This window comes from Colletotrichum aenigma, assembly GCF_013390185.1.
Source record: "Colletotrichum aenigma strain Cg56 chromosome Unknown KSG_Cg56_contig04, whole genome shotgun sequence".
In the NCBI taxonomy this organism is placed as follows: Eukaryota; Fungi; Ascomycota; class Sordariomycetes; order Glomerellales; family Glomerellaceae; genus Colletotrichum; species Colletotrichum aenigma.
The window spans coordinates 1,373,362-1,391,448 of NW_023500910.1; the positions used below are offsets into that span (position 1 = coordinate 1,373,362).

Below are 18,087 nucleotides of genomic sequence, written 5' to 3' on the forward strand. Positions count from 1 at the left end.
CGATTGATCATTTCTATACTTCTACAGTGATGTATCGTAACGTGATAGCCCTGTCATGTGTGGATGATCAATACACCAGGATCGTCTTTGATTACCGCATATTCTTTTCAAGGCACATTTTGGGCAATGTCTATGCGACACCGGTCAGTCATGTCACGACACTGACGTCCTCCGGGGTTTCAACGTTGCCATTTACTGTAACATCTCAGAGTCTATCCCAAAGAGTAGATACGCCTTTTTAATCCGGCATCGTCAGATCGAGGGGAGGCATTAGACACCTATCAACGGCCCTCTTTATACCACGTCATTAAGCAACGGATCACTCCAAAGGACCCCTGCTTCACCGCAATGTGGGAGTCCCTGACAGGGGCAGGCCCATGAGGCCATCATCCAACTCGGCTGCCGGTGCATGGATGACGATATCCACTTTCCCGGGGGCCCGGTCGCTCAACCAACGACCTCCACGCTTTCCAGCCCGCCGGTTTAGCCTCGTTTCTTCATCTGCACCGAAGAGCCATCCCGTATTTTAGCAGCGTTTGGCAGCTCGTCGCGGCCCCGAGGCAGGAGACCACGCTACCTTCATCACCAACGCCACGGCCGTCTATCACTAGCTCGCTATCCGCGCTGCAGCTATCGAATTGTGGCGTTTGACAGCTCTCCTCCAACGCACATTTCTTCAAAAAGTGGCTTGGATCCTTTCCGCTGATAATACGATGTTTATCTCTGCCGGCAGCCCTTAGCCAATGGCTCAAGTCCGCCGTCACCTGCGCGTGGTGAGTGCCGGATATTAGAGACGCATCGTCAGGCAAGGGGAGATACGGGGGTTAGCCAGGGGAAACGTGTTGATGCACCTACCGGGCTTTGCATGCCAGCGCCAAGGGGCAAGGCACGGAAGGGAGAGCTTCAGGAACTTGCCCCTGGATTGTGGGCTCAAGTGTGAAGAATGGGACTAGGTCGTCTTTCTGAGGTTTAGGCTGCGCTGGAGGAAAGACAAGCTTCTTTTGCACATTCTTCAGATGCTATTTCTCCAGCTGCATAATTAATAGGAAACATAGGGACTGCTCAGAACGTCTTTCCGTGGCCACGCACCCACGGTGACTCCCGCCTGGATTAGCGGCTAGCTCCCTCCTAGAAACCAAGTGAGACATCGTGCTCCGGAACAATGGGCCCCAACCACACAGCATGTCCAAAAGATGTGCGATGTTGTTCCTTTTTCTAGGCAAAACATAAGCTGGTCCCCTTGCCCAGCCCCACTGCCCCGATTGGCTGGACTCTTTGCCTCTGCTGATCCCGCGCCCAGACATATCGTATCCTCGCCGATCCACGGTGTGCCATGTTGAAGCGCTTGAGTGCATTCCATTCCTACAAGGCATCATTGAGCCCATCGTGCTGGCCTCAGTCTTGGCGGGAGCTACATTGACAACCGCGGCATCTGCCGTCCTCTCTTCCCAATGCATATCCAGGGGTTCACGACGCTTCTGCCGACTCCAGCAGCTGTCAAGCCAGTTTAGCGCCATTGATAGTGTTCCTACCCGAATCGTACCGTCTGCTCGGCGCGTGTAGCTGGATTATCCCCGTTAGCATCAGTGTCTCCCGACCGCGAATAACGTGGCTTCTTGGTCAACTGAGGCTGGACCAAGCTGATTCCCGGAGACGAGTTGCTCTGAAAGGGCAAGTGTTTGCGAACGGCCAAAACGGGCTTGCTGTAGGCTCTTCTCGCCCCCCTATTGCGACTTACACCATAAACGGCAATGGTGGCGCACACCTCTGGATTGCCTCAGCCGCGGCAAAGGGATGGACTATGTGGGATGTGGAACGAACTGACCACACGCGAAATGTTCTGCCCACTCTCCCTTTGCCATCGGTATCCCCCCTCCAAGGGGGGATCTAGAACTAGACCAGAGATGATGGCCCTATCCAACATTCTTGTATAATATTACCAATGTCTCGTTCCCCCCATCTGATCTGAGGGTGGCTCTTCAGGTTTTCCCTCCCAGGTCTTCCTCGTCTTACACCAGAAACCCAAGCGGCTTCAACTCCAGCTAGGAGCCCTTTCTCCCTCCCAGCCTCTGGTGATACTCCCCCGTCAAACGTCCGCAACGATGTATCTCTCTCACCACCAAAAGCCGCCAATGTCGCCCACCTGGACGCAGCCCCTGCAGCACACGGCGCGGTTCAGGTACAGGACGCTCTATATCGCCTCCGCCCTCACCCTGCTCTCCCTGTTCTGGATCTGGGGCAGCCACCGAGGCTCGTTCTACTTCGGCAGCGGCCATGGCCGCACGCTGATGCCGTCAGCGGTGTGGAGGACGCACACCTCGCAGCTCATCCCGCCCAAGATCTGGCAGATCGTGCTGCCCAAGAAGACGCCGCAGTCGGACAAGGATTTGGTCATTGATGCCGAGAAGCTGGGTAGCTCCGCGACGTGGACCGCCATGAACCCGGGATACGAATAGTAAGCTTCACCTATCCCCTCGAAACCGACGATCCACAAACACCGACTAACACACGACCCCAGCACCCTCATGGGCGAGACCTCCGCCCTCGAATACGTAACCCGCCACTTCGCAAAGGAGCCCCGCATCATCGAAGCCTACAAGAACATGCCCAACGTGGGCATGAAGTCCGACTTCCTGCGCTACCTCATCCTCGGCCTCGAGGGCGGCGTCTACACCGACACGGACACCGTCGCCCTCCAGCCCATCGACGAATGGGTCCCCGCGCACCTGCGTGACCGCGTGCGCCTCGTCGTCGGCATCGAGTTCGACCGCCGCGACGGCAACGGGTGGTACGACATCCTGCACTGGGTGCAGTTCTGCCAGTGGACGATCGCGGCGGCGCCGGGGCACCCGGTCTTCCGCAAGATGGCGCAGCGCATCCTCGGCGCGCTCGACGGGCTCGCGGCGACGCACGAGGTGCCAGTCAACGAGGTCAAGCCGACGAGCACCGAGGTGATGAACTCGACGGGGCCGGCGGCGTGGACGGAGACGGTGTTTAAGCAGCTGCAGGAGTACGATAGCGAGCTGACGGACATCAAGAACCTGTCGTATATCACGGAGCCAAAGTTGGTGGGCGACGTGCTGATTCTGCCGATTGATGGGTTCGGGATGGGGCAGCCGCATTCGAATAGTACGGTTGGGGAGCCGCCTAAGGAGGCGTTGATGAAGCATCTGTTCCATGGCTCTTGGAGGGGGGAGTGAGGGAGAGATGAAGTTGGCTACGGGATAATGGCGTCGGCGCAATGGGAATTCTGGATTATGTGGGATGATATCACTACTTCTTTTGTCATATACTTAGAGACGATAAACCAATTTCAAAGCCTTGGTTTGATGATTCCAAAACTTCAACACTTTGAAACATAAGTCTTTTCGCTTGATGTCTCTGCATATCCCCCTTCACTGATCGTAGCGTCTCACTGATGACTTCCATATCATGGTATCATGGTAGAAACATCAGTCTAGAATTTGGCCCCGAACGTCACTTTTAATGGTTTAAAAAATGCCAAGGGACTTTCGTTTCACGACAAAAGATTCACTTACTAGGTCTATGGAATCAGTTTCGGGTTCTTGTGTAATCAACCTGGAAGATGATGTAAATGTCGCCATCCTCAGGTTGAAGTTACCGCTAATTTCCTCTTTGGGTCACCCGCAACCCCTTTGGCAGGTACCCGAATTATCCCGGCGGCACAGCAGTTTCAACATACCGCCATTCCGGAACATCTCGCTGCCGATTGAATAAGAAAATTCTAATCAGGACCCACGACGATAGAAAGGATAGTCGCATCTGCGATTTAGAATCAAGGCTTCTATCAGTGCAGTTGAGATCTCCGAGAATACGCGCCTGGTGAAGAGGTAAATGAAACGCCATTGCTTTGACGGCGTTCAGCTATCACCGATATGTCTTCTCGAGTGCTAGCGACATGTAAGGCCCACCGTAGCATTAAGCTAAGGGGATGCCATGCGCTTTCGACTTCCACATCTCCAACTTTGCAAGCACGAACGTCATCTCCCGCTACCAAGCACCCTAATGGAGCGCATCTACTGGCTTTGGACGGGGGTGGCGTCCGCGGAATCATGTCTCTCATTGTTTTGCAGAACATCATGAAACGTATTCAAGTCAGAAGGGGCCTGAAGGAAGAGCCTCGCCCCGTCGACTATTTCGAGCTGGCTGCTGGAACTAGCACCGGAGGCATCATCGGCCTCTTGCTGTTCCGATTTCGGATGACCGCTACCGAGGCCATCAAAACGTACGACGAAATAGCTAAAGACATCTTCAAGCCCAAGGTCTACGGCTATTCCATCGACTTCCTAGGGGACAAGATTTCTTCCTGGGTCAACAACAGCAAGAGTGTGGTCCAGAATAGTCGGTTCGATGGCGAATCTCTCAAAAGGGCCGTCCAACGGGTAGTCGCAGACCATGGCCTGGACAAGGACGACAAGGCGTGGAAGGGAGATGCGCTACTTCAGCACCCAGGGGCTGGCAAGATGTAAGAATACCAAGAAGACGCCCATATTGGTAGCCTCAGGATGCATCATTGACCATGGAGATGCATAGGATCATCTGCACAACAGCTCAAGATAGGGCCGAAACAGCTTTGATGAAGACATACAAGGACAACAACAACTACGTCTCTTCGGTAGCAAACGACATTATGAAAGAACACCGCGACAAAATCACAATATGCCTCGCAACGAGGGCGACGTCCGCCGCGCCGACGTACTTTTCCGAGGTCAAGTGGCCCGAGGGAGCGAAAAGGCAATTGACCTTTTGGGACGGCGGCCTTCTGAACAATAATCCTATCGACCAGCTGTGGAACTCGAGATATGACCTAGTGAAGCCAGGCGAGCCGGAGCCTAAGATTTCCTGCGTGATAAGTCTTGGCACGGGGTGGGAGAGGGCAGATTCGCCAACGGACTCGTTGCTCAAGATCACAGGGCTGCTGTCGACCGTGATGGCCTTCTCGACCAACACGAACGCCAAGGCCAAGGACTTTTCGCGGCACTTATCGATGCTAAATCAGCGTGCTGAGCATGCTGATACCAAGTACATTAGGTTTAACCCGTCGCTAGGGAGTAACAAGGTTGGCCTTGCGGACTATAACAAGATGGAGTTGCTGAAGAAACTTGCGAGGAACTCTGTTACACATCCGAAGGCGCATGAGTGGATTGAGAAGGCGGTCGATGCCATCTGTCCGAAGGATGCATGACTACTTATTACCTACCTTGTATGATCTAGTGTAAGATATGTACCTTTATGAAGAATCAGCAATGCGTTGTGATCCGTGCCGAATAGTCCACACCTTGACGAGCAGTAGTTCGCAAAGTTTGATTGATAACAACCATAAAATGGCTGAATTATCCATGTTCAGATTTCGAGCTCAGATAAATCGTCTTCAAAGATTTCGTCCTTCAAAAGTTGTCCTTCCTCTATATTTGGAGCAAGAACAGGCAGAGACAACTCTCTGCGACCAACAATCCTTGATTTAAGGGAGAGCGAATCGAAAACTACCAGTGTCGAAAATGGCTGGAAGTAATCCTCAAGAGAGACAAACGAGTTCCCAGGAGGAACGGGAAAAGCCGTTACAATCAAACAGCCAAACTTCTCTCCCGTTTGAGATCAGACTCATGATTGCAGAACTGGTGATACAGGAAGAGGAAAGGGCACGAGAAAATGCACGAGAAAGGGCACGACGAATGAGAAGGTACCAGCAGGAGCTAAGGGCACAGCAAGAACAAAGAACGGCGAGAATGCTGCAACTGGTAGCGGCCTGTGCAGAATGGCAGACCATCATCGAGAAGGAAACGTTTTCATCCTTGAAGCTACAATCAGTGGCTGAAATATTGCGGCTGGGACGAATCGTCGATCGCAGACGAGAACGCTACATCAAGAGGATTCGCTTACATGTTGAATTGGCAGATTACGACCACGAAGTATGTCAGCTTGCCGAGAACGAAGATACCATCAGATTGAACAACAAGATATTCAGTCAACATCTTATATCTCTTCTCAACATACTCTCCCAGTGGAATGACAGCAGCGGCGTGACGTTGGATCTCAGCGCTGCTTCACGCAGCGACGCTCTGCACAGCTTTGACAAGCTAGAAACCGATGTGGACGACTTTAAGTTGTTGAATGTTTCACCGATTCATGATTGGCGTCTCGGGGCGAGAAAACGTACACTGGGGAGCCTGTTAGACTTGGTTTCCCATGACAATGTCCAGGTCGTCCTGCCACGGGTTCCAGCCGTGGCTAGATTCATTCTTACCCGACGTCACTTCCGAAGCCTTTCCCTGAAACCGTGAGGCTAGTCCTGGGATGCTTCCCGAATGTGGAACAGGTTGCATACGAACCTTACGCAGGTGTTGATACCAAGGCTCAAACTGCGCGTGACGCCGCAAATACAGCCCTGCTGAAGGACCTGCCCAAATCCACTCGGACCCTATCGTTTTGGAGTGCGTCAGGTTATACCTGAACGAAGAGCCAATCCAGGACATCAATCATGACCTTGTGTTAGCCGCGGTAAACGCAAGCCACCGTCTCGAATCCCTATGCGTCACTTTTGTCTTAGAAGTGCACGACTTCTTCAATGTGAAGCTTCCGACGAATCTTGCATTGTGGCGAAACCTTCATACTCTATCTCTGACGTCAAGCTGGCTGACAACGGAGGACTCTGCGTTGATGAATAGAGTCCTGCTCGCGGCAGGGGAGAAGGCACAACTCAAGCCTCAATTACGGATAATGGAACTGTGGCATCATAAATGGGGGAGATCTGCTGGAACTGCAGGATGCTTTTTGTTTCGATATAAAGCCGGTGACGGACTGGCAAGTGTCACGGTTCACTGCGAGAAGTTGCCGGACTTTAGCCTCGCGAAGGAGGTCAAAGAGGCTTGGAAAATTGTGGCTGGAGGCAGACTTCAGTTTTGTGTGATGGGTTTGGAGCAATTCTATGCCGGCTACTTTCAGTATCCTAAGGTTGGCAGACTTCTCGGAGTGTTGAGGCAGGATTTAGGAGGTGGCCCTTACGGGTTGAGAAGATGGAGTGTGGATATGTAGGACTACGTACTCTATCAGTCACACCGTGGGATTATGGCTCAGATCTGCGTGCGATCGTGGCGAGGAGACCGAGTCTTTTTTTGCATTTCACGAACAAAAGTAGACGTTCACAAGGCAAATTGGGGTAAAGAAGGATCAGGCGTTGACCTGGGTTCAGAGAGTTTAAAGGTATGGAGCCGTGGAAGAACAGCTTTCTCGCAAAAGATAGAAAGATCGGCCGAGGAATCATACTCTCTACCTATCACCCGTGTGTTGTGCCTTTTGAGTTGCACAAAGGATCTTTTGAGGGTCCGTGCCGTTCTATGAAACATTCAATGATTCGATCTATATCTAAAATGATATACTTCAGACTTCAGGAGCTGCGGGTGCCTCTTGCTCAGGCTTGCGTGCGTATACAAGATGCCTTACACATATTAGCAACGTACTTGACTTCGGAAAGTAGACTTACAGTTCCATAATCGGCTGGATACTGGTATCCTTCAGGGCCTTTCTCATCTCGCTGATGAAGACGATGACCTCTGCATACTCCCAGCCAAGAATCTCCTTGAGCAAAAATGTCCCGAATCCCTCCAGCGACTGGTCGAGAAACTCTAAGGATGACGTGCCGACCTCCTTCAACGTGGGATCCTTAGCCCATGGGCCGATAGGGATAGGCCACTTCTTTTCGACAACGTCAATGAAACCAGCCTCGCGGAGAGCCTTGGCGATGCCGTGATCGTGGACCTGGTTGGGGATTTTGCCGATCTCGTCACAAGCCTGGCTAAGGAACTTGCGCCAGTTCTTGAAAGGGTGGTCCTCGGGAAGGGTCTGGATCTGGGAGCGGCACTCAATATCCATCTCCTTGATCTCGATATAGCCGCCGGGCTTCATAGTCTCGAAGGCCTTCTTGTAGAAGTCTACCCAGTTGGACACGCTGCCTTCCATGTTTCGAACATGGACAAAGTCGAAGTGAGAGTCGGGGAAGGTCCAATCCTGTTCAATGTCGTCGATTTGGAATTTGCAGTTAGGCGGAACCCAGCCGGGCTGAATAGGCGATATGTCAACGCCAATGACATCGGCTGACGGGAACTCATCGGCAAAGTCGCTAAAAAGATGGTTAACCTGTCTACCCATCGCATCTCTGGCAATCTGTGAACCCACATGGCCCAAATACCAGTTCCAGTGCCAACATCAAGAACATTCTGGTCAGATTGTCAACCATTCGTTCACTTGGCATCTTCTCAAGGCTCGCTTCATATTACCTGAGGGCTGTCGCCAAGGGGTGCGAGGAACAATTTGTCGCCAAGGAACAGAGTCATCCAGTAGTGGCTGCGGGAATGTCGTGTTAATGCTACTCATCGCGACAAGCTCATATTTAGAGACCATACTTGATCTCCAGTCCCTCGTTCTGCCTTTCGTCATTGGGGCCCCAGTAGTCGGTCTTCTGGGTGTAGGTACGCCCATGAATGCGACGGTACTCGGTAATACTTTCACTCAAAGACGCGGTCGAAGATGTGCGAATGCTGCGGAAAGGTCAGTCGATGAGTAACTTCTGGCATTCGCCTGGGTATCATTACCTCTCCGTCTCCGCCTGAGACTCATTGTCGGTCTCGTCGGCGGCGACATCCTGCCAGCGTTGTCAAGTTAGCTGCCATCTCGTGGAGAACGTGAGTGGGCTCTAGGAGAACCCACAGCATTGATGGGTCCGTCGTCGGGGACGTTGGCTGGGGGCGGCGAGCCAGTTGGCACAGTGGCTTGAGTTGGTGAGGCAGACATCGCGACTACTATTGGAGTTCTGAGGTGAAACGATTTGGAAAAAGAAAATCAGGGAACAAAATCCGAGGGTTTGATTCAAGGCCAAAAGACAATTCGTGAAAACAAAACCCCGCAGACGGACCCTCCCCTTTTCGAAAGTGGTTCGTTATTTGTCTGTTGGTTCTCCATGCATGCACACCTGCATGTCGGCTGGGTTCGCTAAGAATATCAACCAACCCGGCTTCCCCGGCGAATGAAAAGCCTTGCCCACGGCGGCTTCCCAGCCTTTTATGGCAGCTGTGAAGCAATTTACGACTATTGGCCGGGTGAGGCACGGGGTTAGGGCCGGTTACGGGTACCCAGCCTGTGTTTGTCTCCAGCATCCTGTCAACCCCCTGCCCATTGCAATCGGGACCAGCCACGTGGGCGGCTTTTACTGAAGCATCGTTCCATGAGTGCGAATTCTCGTAAATGCTTAATATTCATACGAGACGTCATATGCCTTGAGTATACGAGCTCAGTATGTTTTCCCAATCCGTGTCGCACCAGATCTGTTGCTCGCTGCCCATGTCCGCGAACATGAAGTCGGAAAAGCTCAAGTTCTCGTTGGGCGTCTCGATCTCCGTGCTCGTCTGCTCCGTCAACCGCTCCTCTTCTTGAACCCTCATTACCATCGCCTCGACATCGGATAGCAATGCATCGTGGTCCTTTGCAGCGGGGTTGCCGACGCGGGCCATCTCGCGAAGAAGCTCTCTTGTCCGAGAGTAGAGTGCTGCATCATGATCTTCTGGGGAAGACGTTGAGACTCGGTCGCGATTGATTGATACGCGGGCAAGAGCTAGGATAGACAATCCAGAGAAAAGATGGAGGGATTCCCAGTATCCGAATTTTGCTTTTGGAGAGGCACTTTGTGAGCAATCAAGCGAATCGCGGACGACGGCCAGCAGCACTCACCGATCTTATCATAGTTCCAAAGGCCGAGGAGAATCTTGCAATTATTGCGAGCTGCTTGAAGGCACTGCATCTTGACGGCTTTCATCGGATCTTCTCCACCGATTGATGGGACGCCTGAGCGACCAGAGCTTATTTGCTGACTATTGAGTCGACGTGTCTGAACTATAGATGAAAGTCGTTGAAGATAGAGAGGTCTGAGGAGTAAGATGGAACACTATCAACAATTAGCTAGAGCGTTAGAATAATTCTCTAGCCAAGATGGCAACTTGCCTGGTGGTATCTCATGTATATTGATGCCAGGATTCGTCCGTATTGCGCTTCCATTAGTCTGGTAGGAAGGCTATCCTCAAAAGTGAAGGTCATGTTGCTCGGTAAGTTGGCTCTCCAGTCATGGAGCATGTCGATGCAAGGTTTGATGATGTCTAGTCGCCTCTCGTCATCCACGTCTGAATGTTGCGCGGCAGTGATTACAACGTGACGCTTGATCTCGCAGAGCTGGGTCGATGCTGTCAGAAGACTTGGATCTGAGAACTGCTCCAAGTCTTCAGATGTGAGGCCAGCTGAGCACGGGAGCTGCATTCCCTCGGGGACAGATGCGAGAGCAGGCGACACTCCCAACTCGGTACTGATCATTCGGTCCATGCAATATGATGTCCACCAAAGTCGCTTTCTGTGCTCATTCAACACTCGAACATTTTGCTCTGCGTCAATTGGCGTTTGAGCGGTCACTGGTTTGTGAAGCTGTAGAAGCTTGGCAAGGGCGCAGCTTTGACTAGCGTACGAGTACGCCGTTTTCCTCCGATTCAGTGAATAGCAATAGAAAGCCTTGCAATTGGTCAGCGTTTTCTTTTGATGACTTGGAGAAGCAGAGGGTCGACTCACAATGAGATTGAGAGCTTCAACATCTGCTGAGACCGGCTCCTCAGACGACGTTTTCAGCAGCATCAAACCCTGCTCAAAATAGTCTGACCCTGGCGGCGGTGGTGGTGCTTGTGGCGTTTCAGAAGACTCCGAGTTAGACGTTGGCGAAGAAGATACCGGAGGCAGGATGCTGTAGGGACTAGGAGGCTGCTCGCCCGTGAGCTGCATATGTGTGGATGCAGTCATGCGCGAGCGATTGAAGCTTTCTGCCAGAGCCAGAACAACAGATACCCTGCAGAGCCAATTGCGGTCTTTGGATTGGGAACTGGGGTCAGAATATGTCAACATCAGTCTGTCACAGAAATCCTTGCGGAGAAACCAATGGTATTCGCTGAAGCCCTCCTCGAAGGCTTGGAGGAGGTGAAATGCGTATGGTCTTGGGGGAAGTCTGAGATGCACCTCAGGATCTACGGAACTCGGAATTAGTCTTTTTTCTCTCGTCTTTGATTGAGGAACTCACGCAAAAAGTCGAACTTGAGACGAGAGTATGTGTACTTCTCCTTCCGAGAAAGTAGTGTGTGGAAGAACTTTTCCGTGCTGCAGTCTTCCGGCATCTCTTCTTTGATGATTCTACTGGTCTTTGGAGGAGACATGGGCGCAGCAAAGTCGGGACTTCGAACGTCTGTTTGAATAGGCTCCGGCGCATGTGATGAGTTCGAGGGCGATTGATTTGATCCTCTCCGAACGGAAGCCAGCTCCTTTTCGAGCATTCGCAAATAGCTCTCTGACACAGTCGTGAACTTTTCCTTGACCGGGTAGACACACTCCCGACGGCGCACTTGGCAGCGCTGACACGGAGTTCCTGAATTCCATCATCAACTCCATGTACCTTACTCGTTATGCGACTGTGGAAGACATACCTCCATTGCATTTGAGCTTCTGTCCATGACACGCCTTGCAGGCCACAGAACTGCGGCCCTTCTGAGCTGGACTTGTCACCATGACGACGTTACCGGACCGATTGACTTGCTCAGTTGAGTATGTATGCTAGCGGCCCGATGTCTGCGAGGGAGCGATTCAAAACGGCAAACGCCAAGACGAAATTGAAACGAGCGATACCGGAGGCGACATCAAAGCTGTTGGGATTGTGGCAGGGAACAGCATCGACGCGTGCACATCAATTGCGATAACACCGCATGAGATGGGTGCGGAGGCCGTCTTGATAACGGCCGGGGCGTCCAGCTTCCCATTTAAGGAGCTCGCAGAGGGGTTGTACATGCTGTTAACAATGCCAGGCGGGGCGGCATGCATCGGCCCCAGACGCTATGTGGTGGATATTCAGCGTAATGGTGTCGCACCGCGGTCTGTCGCTGCGAATCATTGATGATGCAGGGATTGGGGTTTCTGGGAAGTTGGGGTATCATTGCATCTAGGTTGTCCTCGAGTTTGGGACTCGGTGTTGGAGATAATTGTCTGTGGAACGGGTGGCTACCTCGCATTCCCGCCAAATGGTCAAGTCAAGGGCATGTCAGTGGCATTTCGTGTGCATTCGGGCCCCTGACGGTCATGAGAAAGTGATGAGTCGGATTCCAGGGTGTTGTGGCTGCATGTTTGCTCTGCCCGGAAGCATTGCCGCAGCTCAGCTGCGGCACCATTTCCGGCGCTCATCGATCGGCTCATCATTGCACCATGTCGGCTCCAAATCCTCTTCCGCTCTCACATTACGGGCATTGAAGAATTCTTGTCGCTTCCAAGGCCATCCATAATGTATTGTTTTTAAAATCTTCAGTGGCTTCAATAAGGCATAATAGGCAGTGGGAGCGCCCGGGACACTGCCAAGGTGGGAGCTAGTGCAGAACGAGTCTAGTGTACGAGGAACGAGACGGCCTACCGCGCAGATCCCTTTTGAATCGTACGAAATTCTTCATGGCTCTAGTTGTCCACGAGCCTCAACTCTCGTAATTAAGGAATTTCTTAGTCTACGATGAACGAAGTACGGCATACGGCTCATTCGAGGAGCCTTACGCGGATCTTGATGTGCTGTTTAAAGCAGGAAGAGTAGACAATTCTTCCAAGATTTTCAACAAATATAAAATCTTGTCTTCCACAATCCTTTAGAATCCAAAACCCTATCATACTATATCTCATCCACATTCAATTCTCCACGGCAAAGCCAATTCTTCAAAGTGAGTAAATGCACCGAAATTAACCTTAATTGTCCAGTTGAGACCACGGTTTATGGCTACTACCCAAACGTTGGCGGCAACGCCTTTCTGTTAGCCATCTTCATTCTCTGCATTATATCACAGCTTTTATGGAGGCATAGGCGTAACGAGTAGTAAGGAGTGTGATGTGTGTGATGAAAACTAGCTAAGTAGGCTACCTAGCTAGGAGGCTGGAAGAAGGCCCTAGCAGGCCTTAGGCTACATAGACCACCTAAGGTACTTATAAATAGATACTATTATACTACTTTTTAAGTTCTAAAACTTAGTAATAACTATTAATGTATATAAAATAAGTAAAAAGCTAGAAATTTTATTAAGAACTAAATTATTTAAAAATAAGAAGGTTTTAAGTTTATATTAATTTAGTTAATCTTTAGTTAAACCACTAAATAATCTGTGTTTTTTAATTAATTTTAAACTTTAAATTAAATAAATTTTAAAACTAATTAATTTTAATTTATATCATTTTTTAATCTATTTATTAATTGAAATATTTTAATAAAATTATAATATTTCTATATTTTAAAAAACTCCATAAAGCTATTAATAACTATTTTAAAGCTATTACTAAAATAAAATATAGAAATCTTATTTATAAGTATTTCTTTAATACTTTATTTATATTAAATATTAATATAGTAAAAATAAGCTTAATTTAATAGATTTATAATATAAAAATGTATATTAGTATTATTTATAAAGAAAAGAATACAAATATTTATTTTCATGTTAAATATTTATTTAATAGATTTTTTAATTTATTTAAAAATAAAATTAATAAATATCAAACTAATAAACTCTATTTTAGTTATATTAAGAGTAGTAAATATCTATTTGTTTAATTTCTAAATAATAAGAATATTACTAAAAAAGATAATATTTCCTCTAATTAAGATATAAAATAACTAATTAGTAGTAAAAAAACCTTTATTATATTATTAAAAGCTAAAATTTAATTTAAATTAAGTCTATTAATAATAATATTATAATTAAGACTTGTTTTAGAAATAAATAAAAACGATATTCAATAAAATATAAATATATCTAAAATAAGCCTTTACTAGCTTAATAAAACTTATTAATATAATAAATGATATTAATGTAAATACTTTAAATAAACTAGTTAATATAGCTAATATTTTTAATATACTTTTTAGCTTTTTTAATAATATATTTATTTTTATTTTATTAAATAGAAAGCTTTTTATAAAAAGAATTCTTTATTAACTTTAAATCTTAATAGCTAAATTAATAAAGAATAGCTTTAATATATTTATACTAAAAGAGGAAAATCTTTTTAGTTAAAATATTATATTTAATCTAAAAACTAAAAGATTATATAGCTTAATTAAGCTTTTTAAAAATATATATTTTCTTAAGATTATTATAAATACTCTTAATGTACTACTTATTATAGATAGTAATAATATTATTATTAATATATATTAAGGTGTAAATATATTAGTCTTTGTTTATAAATAAATAACACGTATTATTAATAGACATAAAGCTAATCTTATTTATTTTAATATAGATAAAATTAAACTACTAAAAAAAAGCTTAATATAAACTATAAAATACTTTTTTAAAAAGCTAAACCTTATTATTATTAATACTAAAGCTAGTAAGCTAATAAATATAAATTTCAATATTATTAAGAACTAAAGCTATAAGAAAAGTAAAATTAAAATTATATATTTAATATTTAAATCCTTAAAAAGTAGTAATAATAAGAAATAGTTAAAAAGCTATAGCTATAGTAATTACTATATATACTTCTTAAGAAGCTTAATTTCTATATTTAAAGTTATTATATATACTTTAATAAGCTTTAAATTGAGTAATAATATTATTAATAGTAATTTTAATTATTAAAAACTTATTAGTTAAAAAGAACCTTAATATTATAAAAAAAGTAAAGAAATTTATAAACCTCCTTTATAATAAACTACTAAATCTTTTATTTATAAGCTTTTTTCTATTTAAGTTAATAAGGATTATTTTTAGCTTATTTAAAAGTCTTTAGAATATTATAGCTTTATAGAACCGCTCTAGAAATAATAATAGTTATAAAAATATTAAAAAAATACTTAAGTATATTATTATATACTTAAATATTAATAGTAACATATATCTTTTTATTTTAGCTATAAATATTAAAAAGCTATTTATAATAACTAAAAAGCTTAAGATTACTTTAATAAAGTTAAAAAAAAAGTAGTTTTATTATTTTATAAAGCTTTCATAGCTTTATCTCTATAAGTTTACTCTATAAAAATAAATCTTAGTTATAGTTGTTAAATTTATATACGTTTAATACTAATAATATTAATAGTAACTTAATAACTAATAAATAAAAGTGTTTTATATTCACTATAATGTAAACTATTTATCTAAAAAATATTAAATAGTTTATTTAGAGTTAATTTTATTAATGCATAAAAACTAAATAAATCTTTTTAACAAAATTAATAAGTATACTTATAATAAAGGTTATTAAAGAAATAGTATTAATATTACTCTAATTATTTCTATCTTTATGAAAAGTTTATTTAGTATTTTTAGTAGTTTAGCTTTTATTACTATTATTATATAGGATTACTATGTTATTAGTTTTCTAATTTATACTACTATTAATAGCTATATAATTTATTATAATAATATTATTATTAATTTTAAATATTTTAGTTACCTCTTTTATAATATAAAATATTTAATACAATATACTTTTTATGATAACTTATTTCTCTTTATAGCTATTAATAGAGATAATATCTATTCTCTTAATATTAATATTATATTTTTATAAATTTATAATTTTTTTAACTTATTCAAAATAATTAACTAAACTGTTAATAATATTTAATATAACTTATTATATCTTATAAACTTATTTAGCTTTAATAAACTCTATAAAGCTAATATTAACTATAACTATAAATTTAATAGTTTTATATATATAAATAATATTTATTTTATTAGTAAACTTAAATGAATTATAGATATTATAGTTTTTTAGACCTATATAACTTTTAACATATTTTTTAATAGTACTAATATAGTTTATCAGTTAGCAATAAATATCAGTTAGCGACGAACTTTTTCCCAAACGCAGTTTCCACTAAACCACTTAAAACTTTAACGCGTAATAACTCCGCAACCATCATGCTAATTTACACATAAGAAGATAACATACTTCTAGCTATCGAGGCGATCTGATCAGCCCGCGTTGCCAGCTAAAAGCTAAGTGTGTTACGTGCTGCGAAGACTTGTAGTGTCCCCGAAAGTTTTATACGCTATGGAATGAATGATTAACCTTAATGCGAACATGCCTAACCCTAACGATATAAATTTAATCAAATTAAAGAGAAAACACTTCTCTAATATGTTATTAAATGGGATTCCAGAGGATTTCCTTTATGCCTTGCTAGTGTGGAAGATATAGCTAATCTCTTGCTGTAAGTGCGTAATAGCAAGCCTATTAGTAAGCAATAAGCTAGGCGGTTTGCAGACTTATAGCTTGCTCTAAAAACTAAGTTTAATTATTTATATAATTATTAAAAGGCTTTTTAAGAAGATCCTAAGGTTATATTAAAATAGTTTGCACTATTATATAATATAATAGCTAAGTATAGCATCTAAGAGGGGGACCTATATAATTTTGATGAAATTGGCTTTATAATAGGTATAATTACTATATTAATAGTGGTAATATGTGCTGATTAATATAGTAAAGTAAAGTCTGTCCAGCTTAGTAACTATAAATAGGCTATAGTTATTAAATATATTAATTTAGGTAGGTGGTGTATCCCTCTGTTTATAATTGTTAAAGGTGTATATTACTTTGCTAGTTAGACTATAGAATTAGGTTTTCTAGGTAATTAAGTAATTAAACCTATTATTAATATATGGATGGATAATTAGATAAGTCTCAACTAGATTAAATATTTTAATAAATATATTAAGAACTAAATGAAGGATGTCTATTAGATGCTTATTATTAATAGCTATAAGAGCTATTTATCAGCTGAATTTGATGATTACTATAAGCAGAATAATATTATAACTATTAGTATGCCTGCATATTTATTATATCTACTATAGCTATTAGATATTACCCTTTATTTACCTTTAAAAAATATATATAGTAATAAAATTAACTTATTTATTAGAGCCTCTATAAATTATACCACTAAGTCTGAGTTATTTATTACCTTCTATTAAGCTTATAATAAGGTTTTTAATAAGGAAAACATCAGGTCTGCTTTCTAAAGCGTTAGAATTTCACTATAAGACTTAGACTATATTATAAAAAAGCTTAATATATATTTATAGATGCTTATACCTCTTATAGCTAACCTTTTAATACTACCACCTTAGCAGTTATAAACACCTTCTAACCTATAATAAACTATCTTATAGTTTAACTTTATTAAAATTTATATCTCTGCTTATTAAGAAAGCTTATTAATACTAATTATTACTATAGTTAAGTAATTATTAAAAGGTGTGCAAGTAAAAACACACTTAATCACTATTTTAACTAATCAGCTTTATACCCTTAAGGATATAAATATAGCACTTACTAAGCGCTAGAAGGCTAAAAGAACATAAGTACAGCTTAGAGGGGCACTTAATATAGAGGAATCTCAGGTTTTGCTTAAAGGGAAATAAAAAGGGAAACATCCAGCACCTCAAGAGGATAAGGAGGGGGGTCCATCAAAGAGAGCCCAGCCAGCTTAGAGACGCTGTAGTGTGTGTGGCGAGACCGGTCATAATGCGAGAACCTGTTCTAAGGATGTGGAATTGTCAAATGATTTGAGTAGTAATGAGATATAGTTAATTGAATGTGTTGTGGTTATGTAATGGTATATACCATTATGTGTATGGGAAAAAGTTTGTTGCTGACTGATGAACCATGTTATTGCTTTTATTAATATTTTTTATAACTTTAAACTAACTTTTAAGATAATATATTATTATTTAATTTAAATTTATGTATTTAAAGTTATTAAAACTTACTATTATATAAACATTATATTTAGTAAAAAGGAGATAGAGAATTTTTATTATAAGGTATATTATCTAGTTAAATTAATAGAGATTATTAGCTATAATTCTCTTTTATCTCTTATTCTAATTGTTAGCACAGGTATAAGCGTATTCAGGGGCGTGGTATATGCGCCTATATAGTATAAGGTTATAGATGTGGTAATGTTATGATAAAAGGTAATAATTCTGAGCATTTATGAGTATTTAA

At 43.0% G+C, this 18,087-nt stretch overlaps 5 protein-coding genes across 5 annotated transcripts; 2 read left to right on the top strand and 3 right to left on the bottom strand.

Annotated features, from left to right (window-relative positions):
• Nucleotides 1-2,132: 2,132 nt before the first annotated feature.
• On the top strand, nt 2,133-3,200 carry och1-1 (Initiation-specific alpha-1,6-mannosyltransferase; the record flags this gene model as incomplete). Its single annotated transcript, XM_037321516.1, has 2 exons — nt 2,133-2,455; nt 2,519-3,200. The coding sequence occupies 2 exons, from the start codon at nt 2,133-2,135 to the stop codon at nt 3,198-3,200; spliced, it is 1,005 nt and encodes a 334-aa protein (XP_037179018.1).
• An 873-nt stretch (nt 3,201-4,073) lies between these two features.
• Nucleotides 4,074-5,206, top strand: Pnpla8-1 (Calcium-independent phospholipase A2-gamma; the record flags this gene model as incomplete). The annotated part of the gene is made up of 2 exons (XM_037321517.1): nt 4,074-4,486; nt 4,555-5,206. 2 exons carry the CDS (start codon nt 4,074-4,076, stop codon nt 5,204-5,206), a joined length of 1,065 nt encoding a protein of 354 aa, XP_037179020.1.
• Nucleotides 5,207-7,398: 2,192 nt separating this feature from the next.
• CGCA056_v006267 (Secondary metabolism regulator LAE1) lies at nt 7,399-8,808 on the bottom strand (the record flags this gene model as incomplete). Its single annotated transcript, XM_037321518.1, has 7 exons — nt 7,399-7,456; nt 7,502-8,137; nt 8,194-8,234; nt 8,295-8,361; nt 8,421-8,555; nt 8,610-8,659; nt 8,725-8,808. 7 exons carry the CDS (start codon nt 8,806-8,808, stop codon nt 7,399-7,401), a joined length of 1,071 nt encoding a protein of 356 aa, XP_037179019.1.
• A 473-nt stretch (nt 8,809-9,281) lies between these two features.
• On the bottom strand, nt 9,282-9,811 carry CGCA056_v006268 (uncharacterized protein; the record flags this gene model as incomplete). Its single annotated transcript, XM_037321519.1, has 2 exons — nt 9,282-9,679; nt 9,742-9,811. The coding sequence occupies 2 exons, from the start codon at nt 9,809-9,811 to the stop codon at nt 9,282-9,284; spliced, it is 468 nt and encodes a 155-aa protein (XP_037179022.1).
• A 179-nt stretch (nt 9,812-9,990) lies between these two features.
• PUT3-7 (Proline utilization trans-activator) lies at nt 9,991-11,255 on the bottom strand (the record flags this gene model as incomplete). The annotated part of the gene is made up of 3 exons (XM_037321520.1): nt 9,991-10,566; nt 10,624-11,069; nt 11,123-11,255. 3 exons carry the CDS (start codon nt 11,253-11,255, stop codon nt 9,991-9,993), a joined length of 1,155 nt encoding a protein of 384 aa, XP_037179021.1.
• Between the last annotated feature and the right edge of the window lie 6,832 nt (nt 11,256-18,087).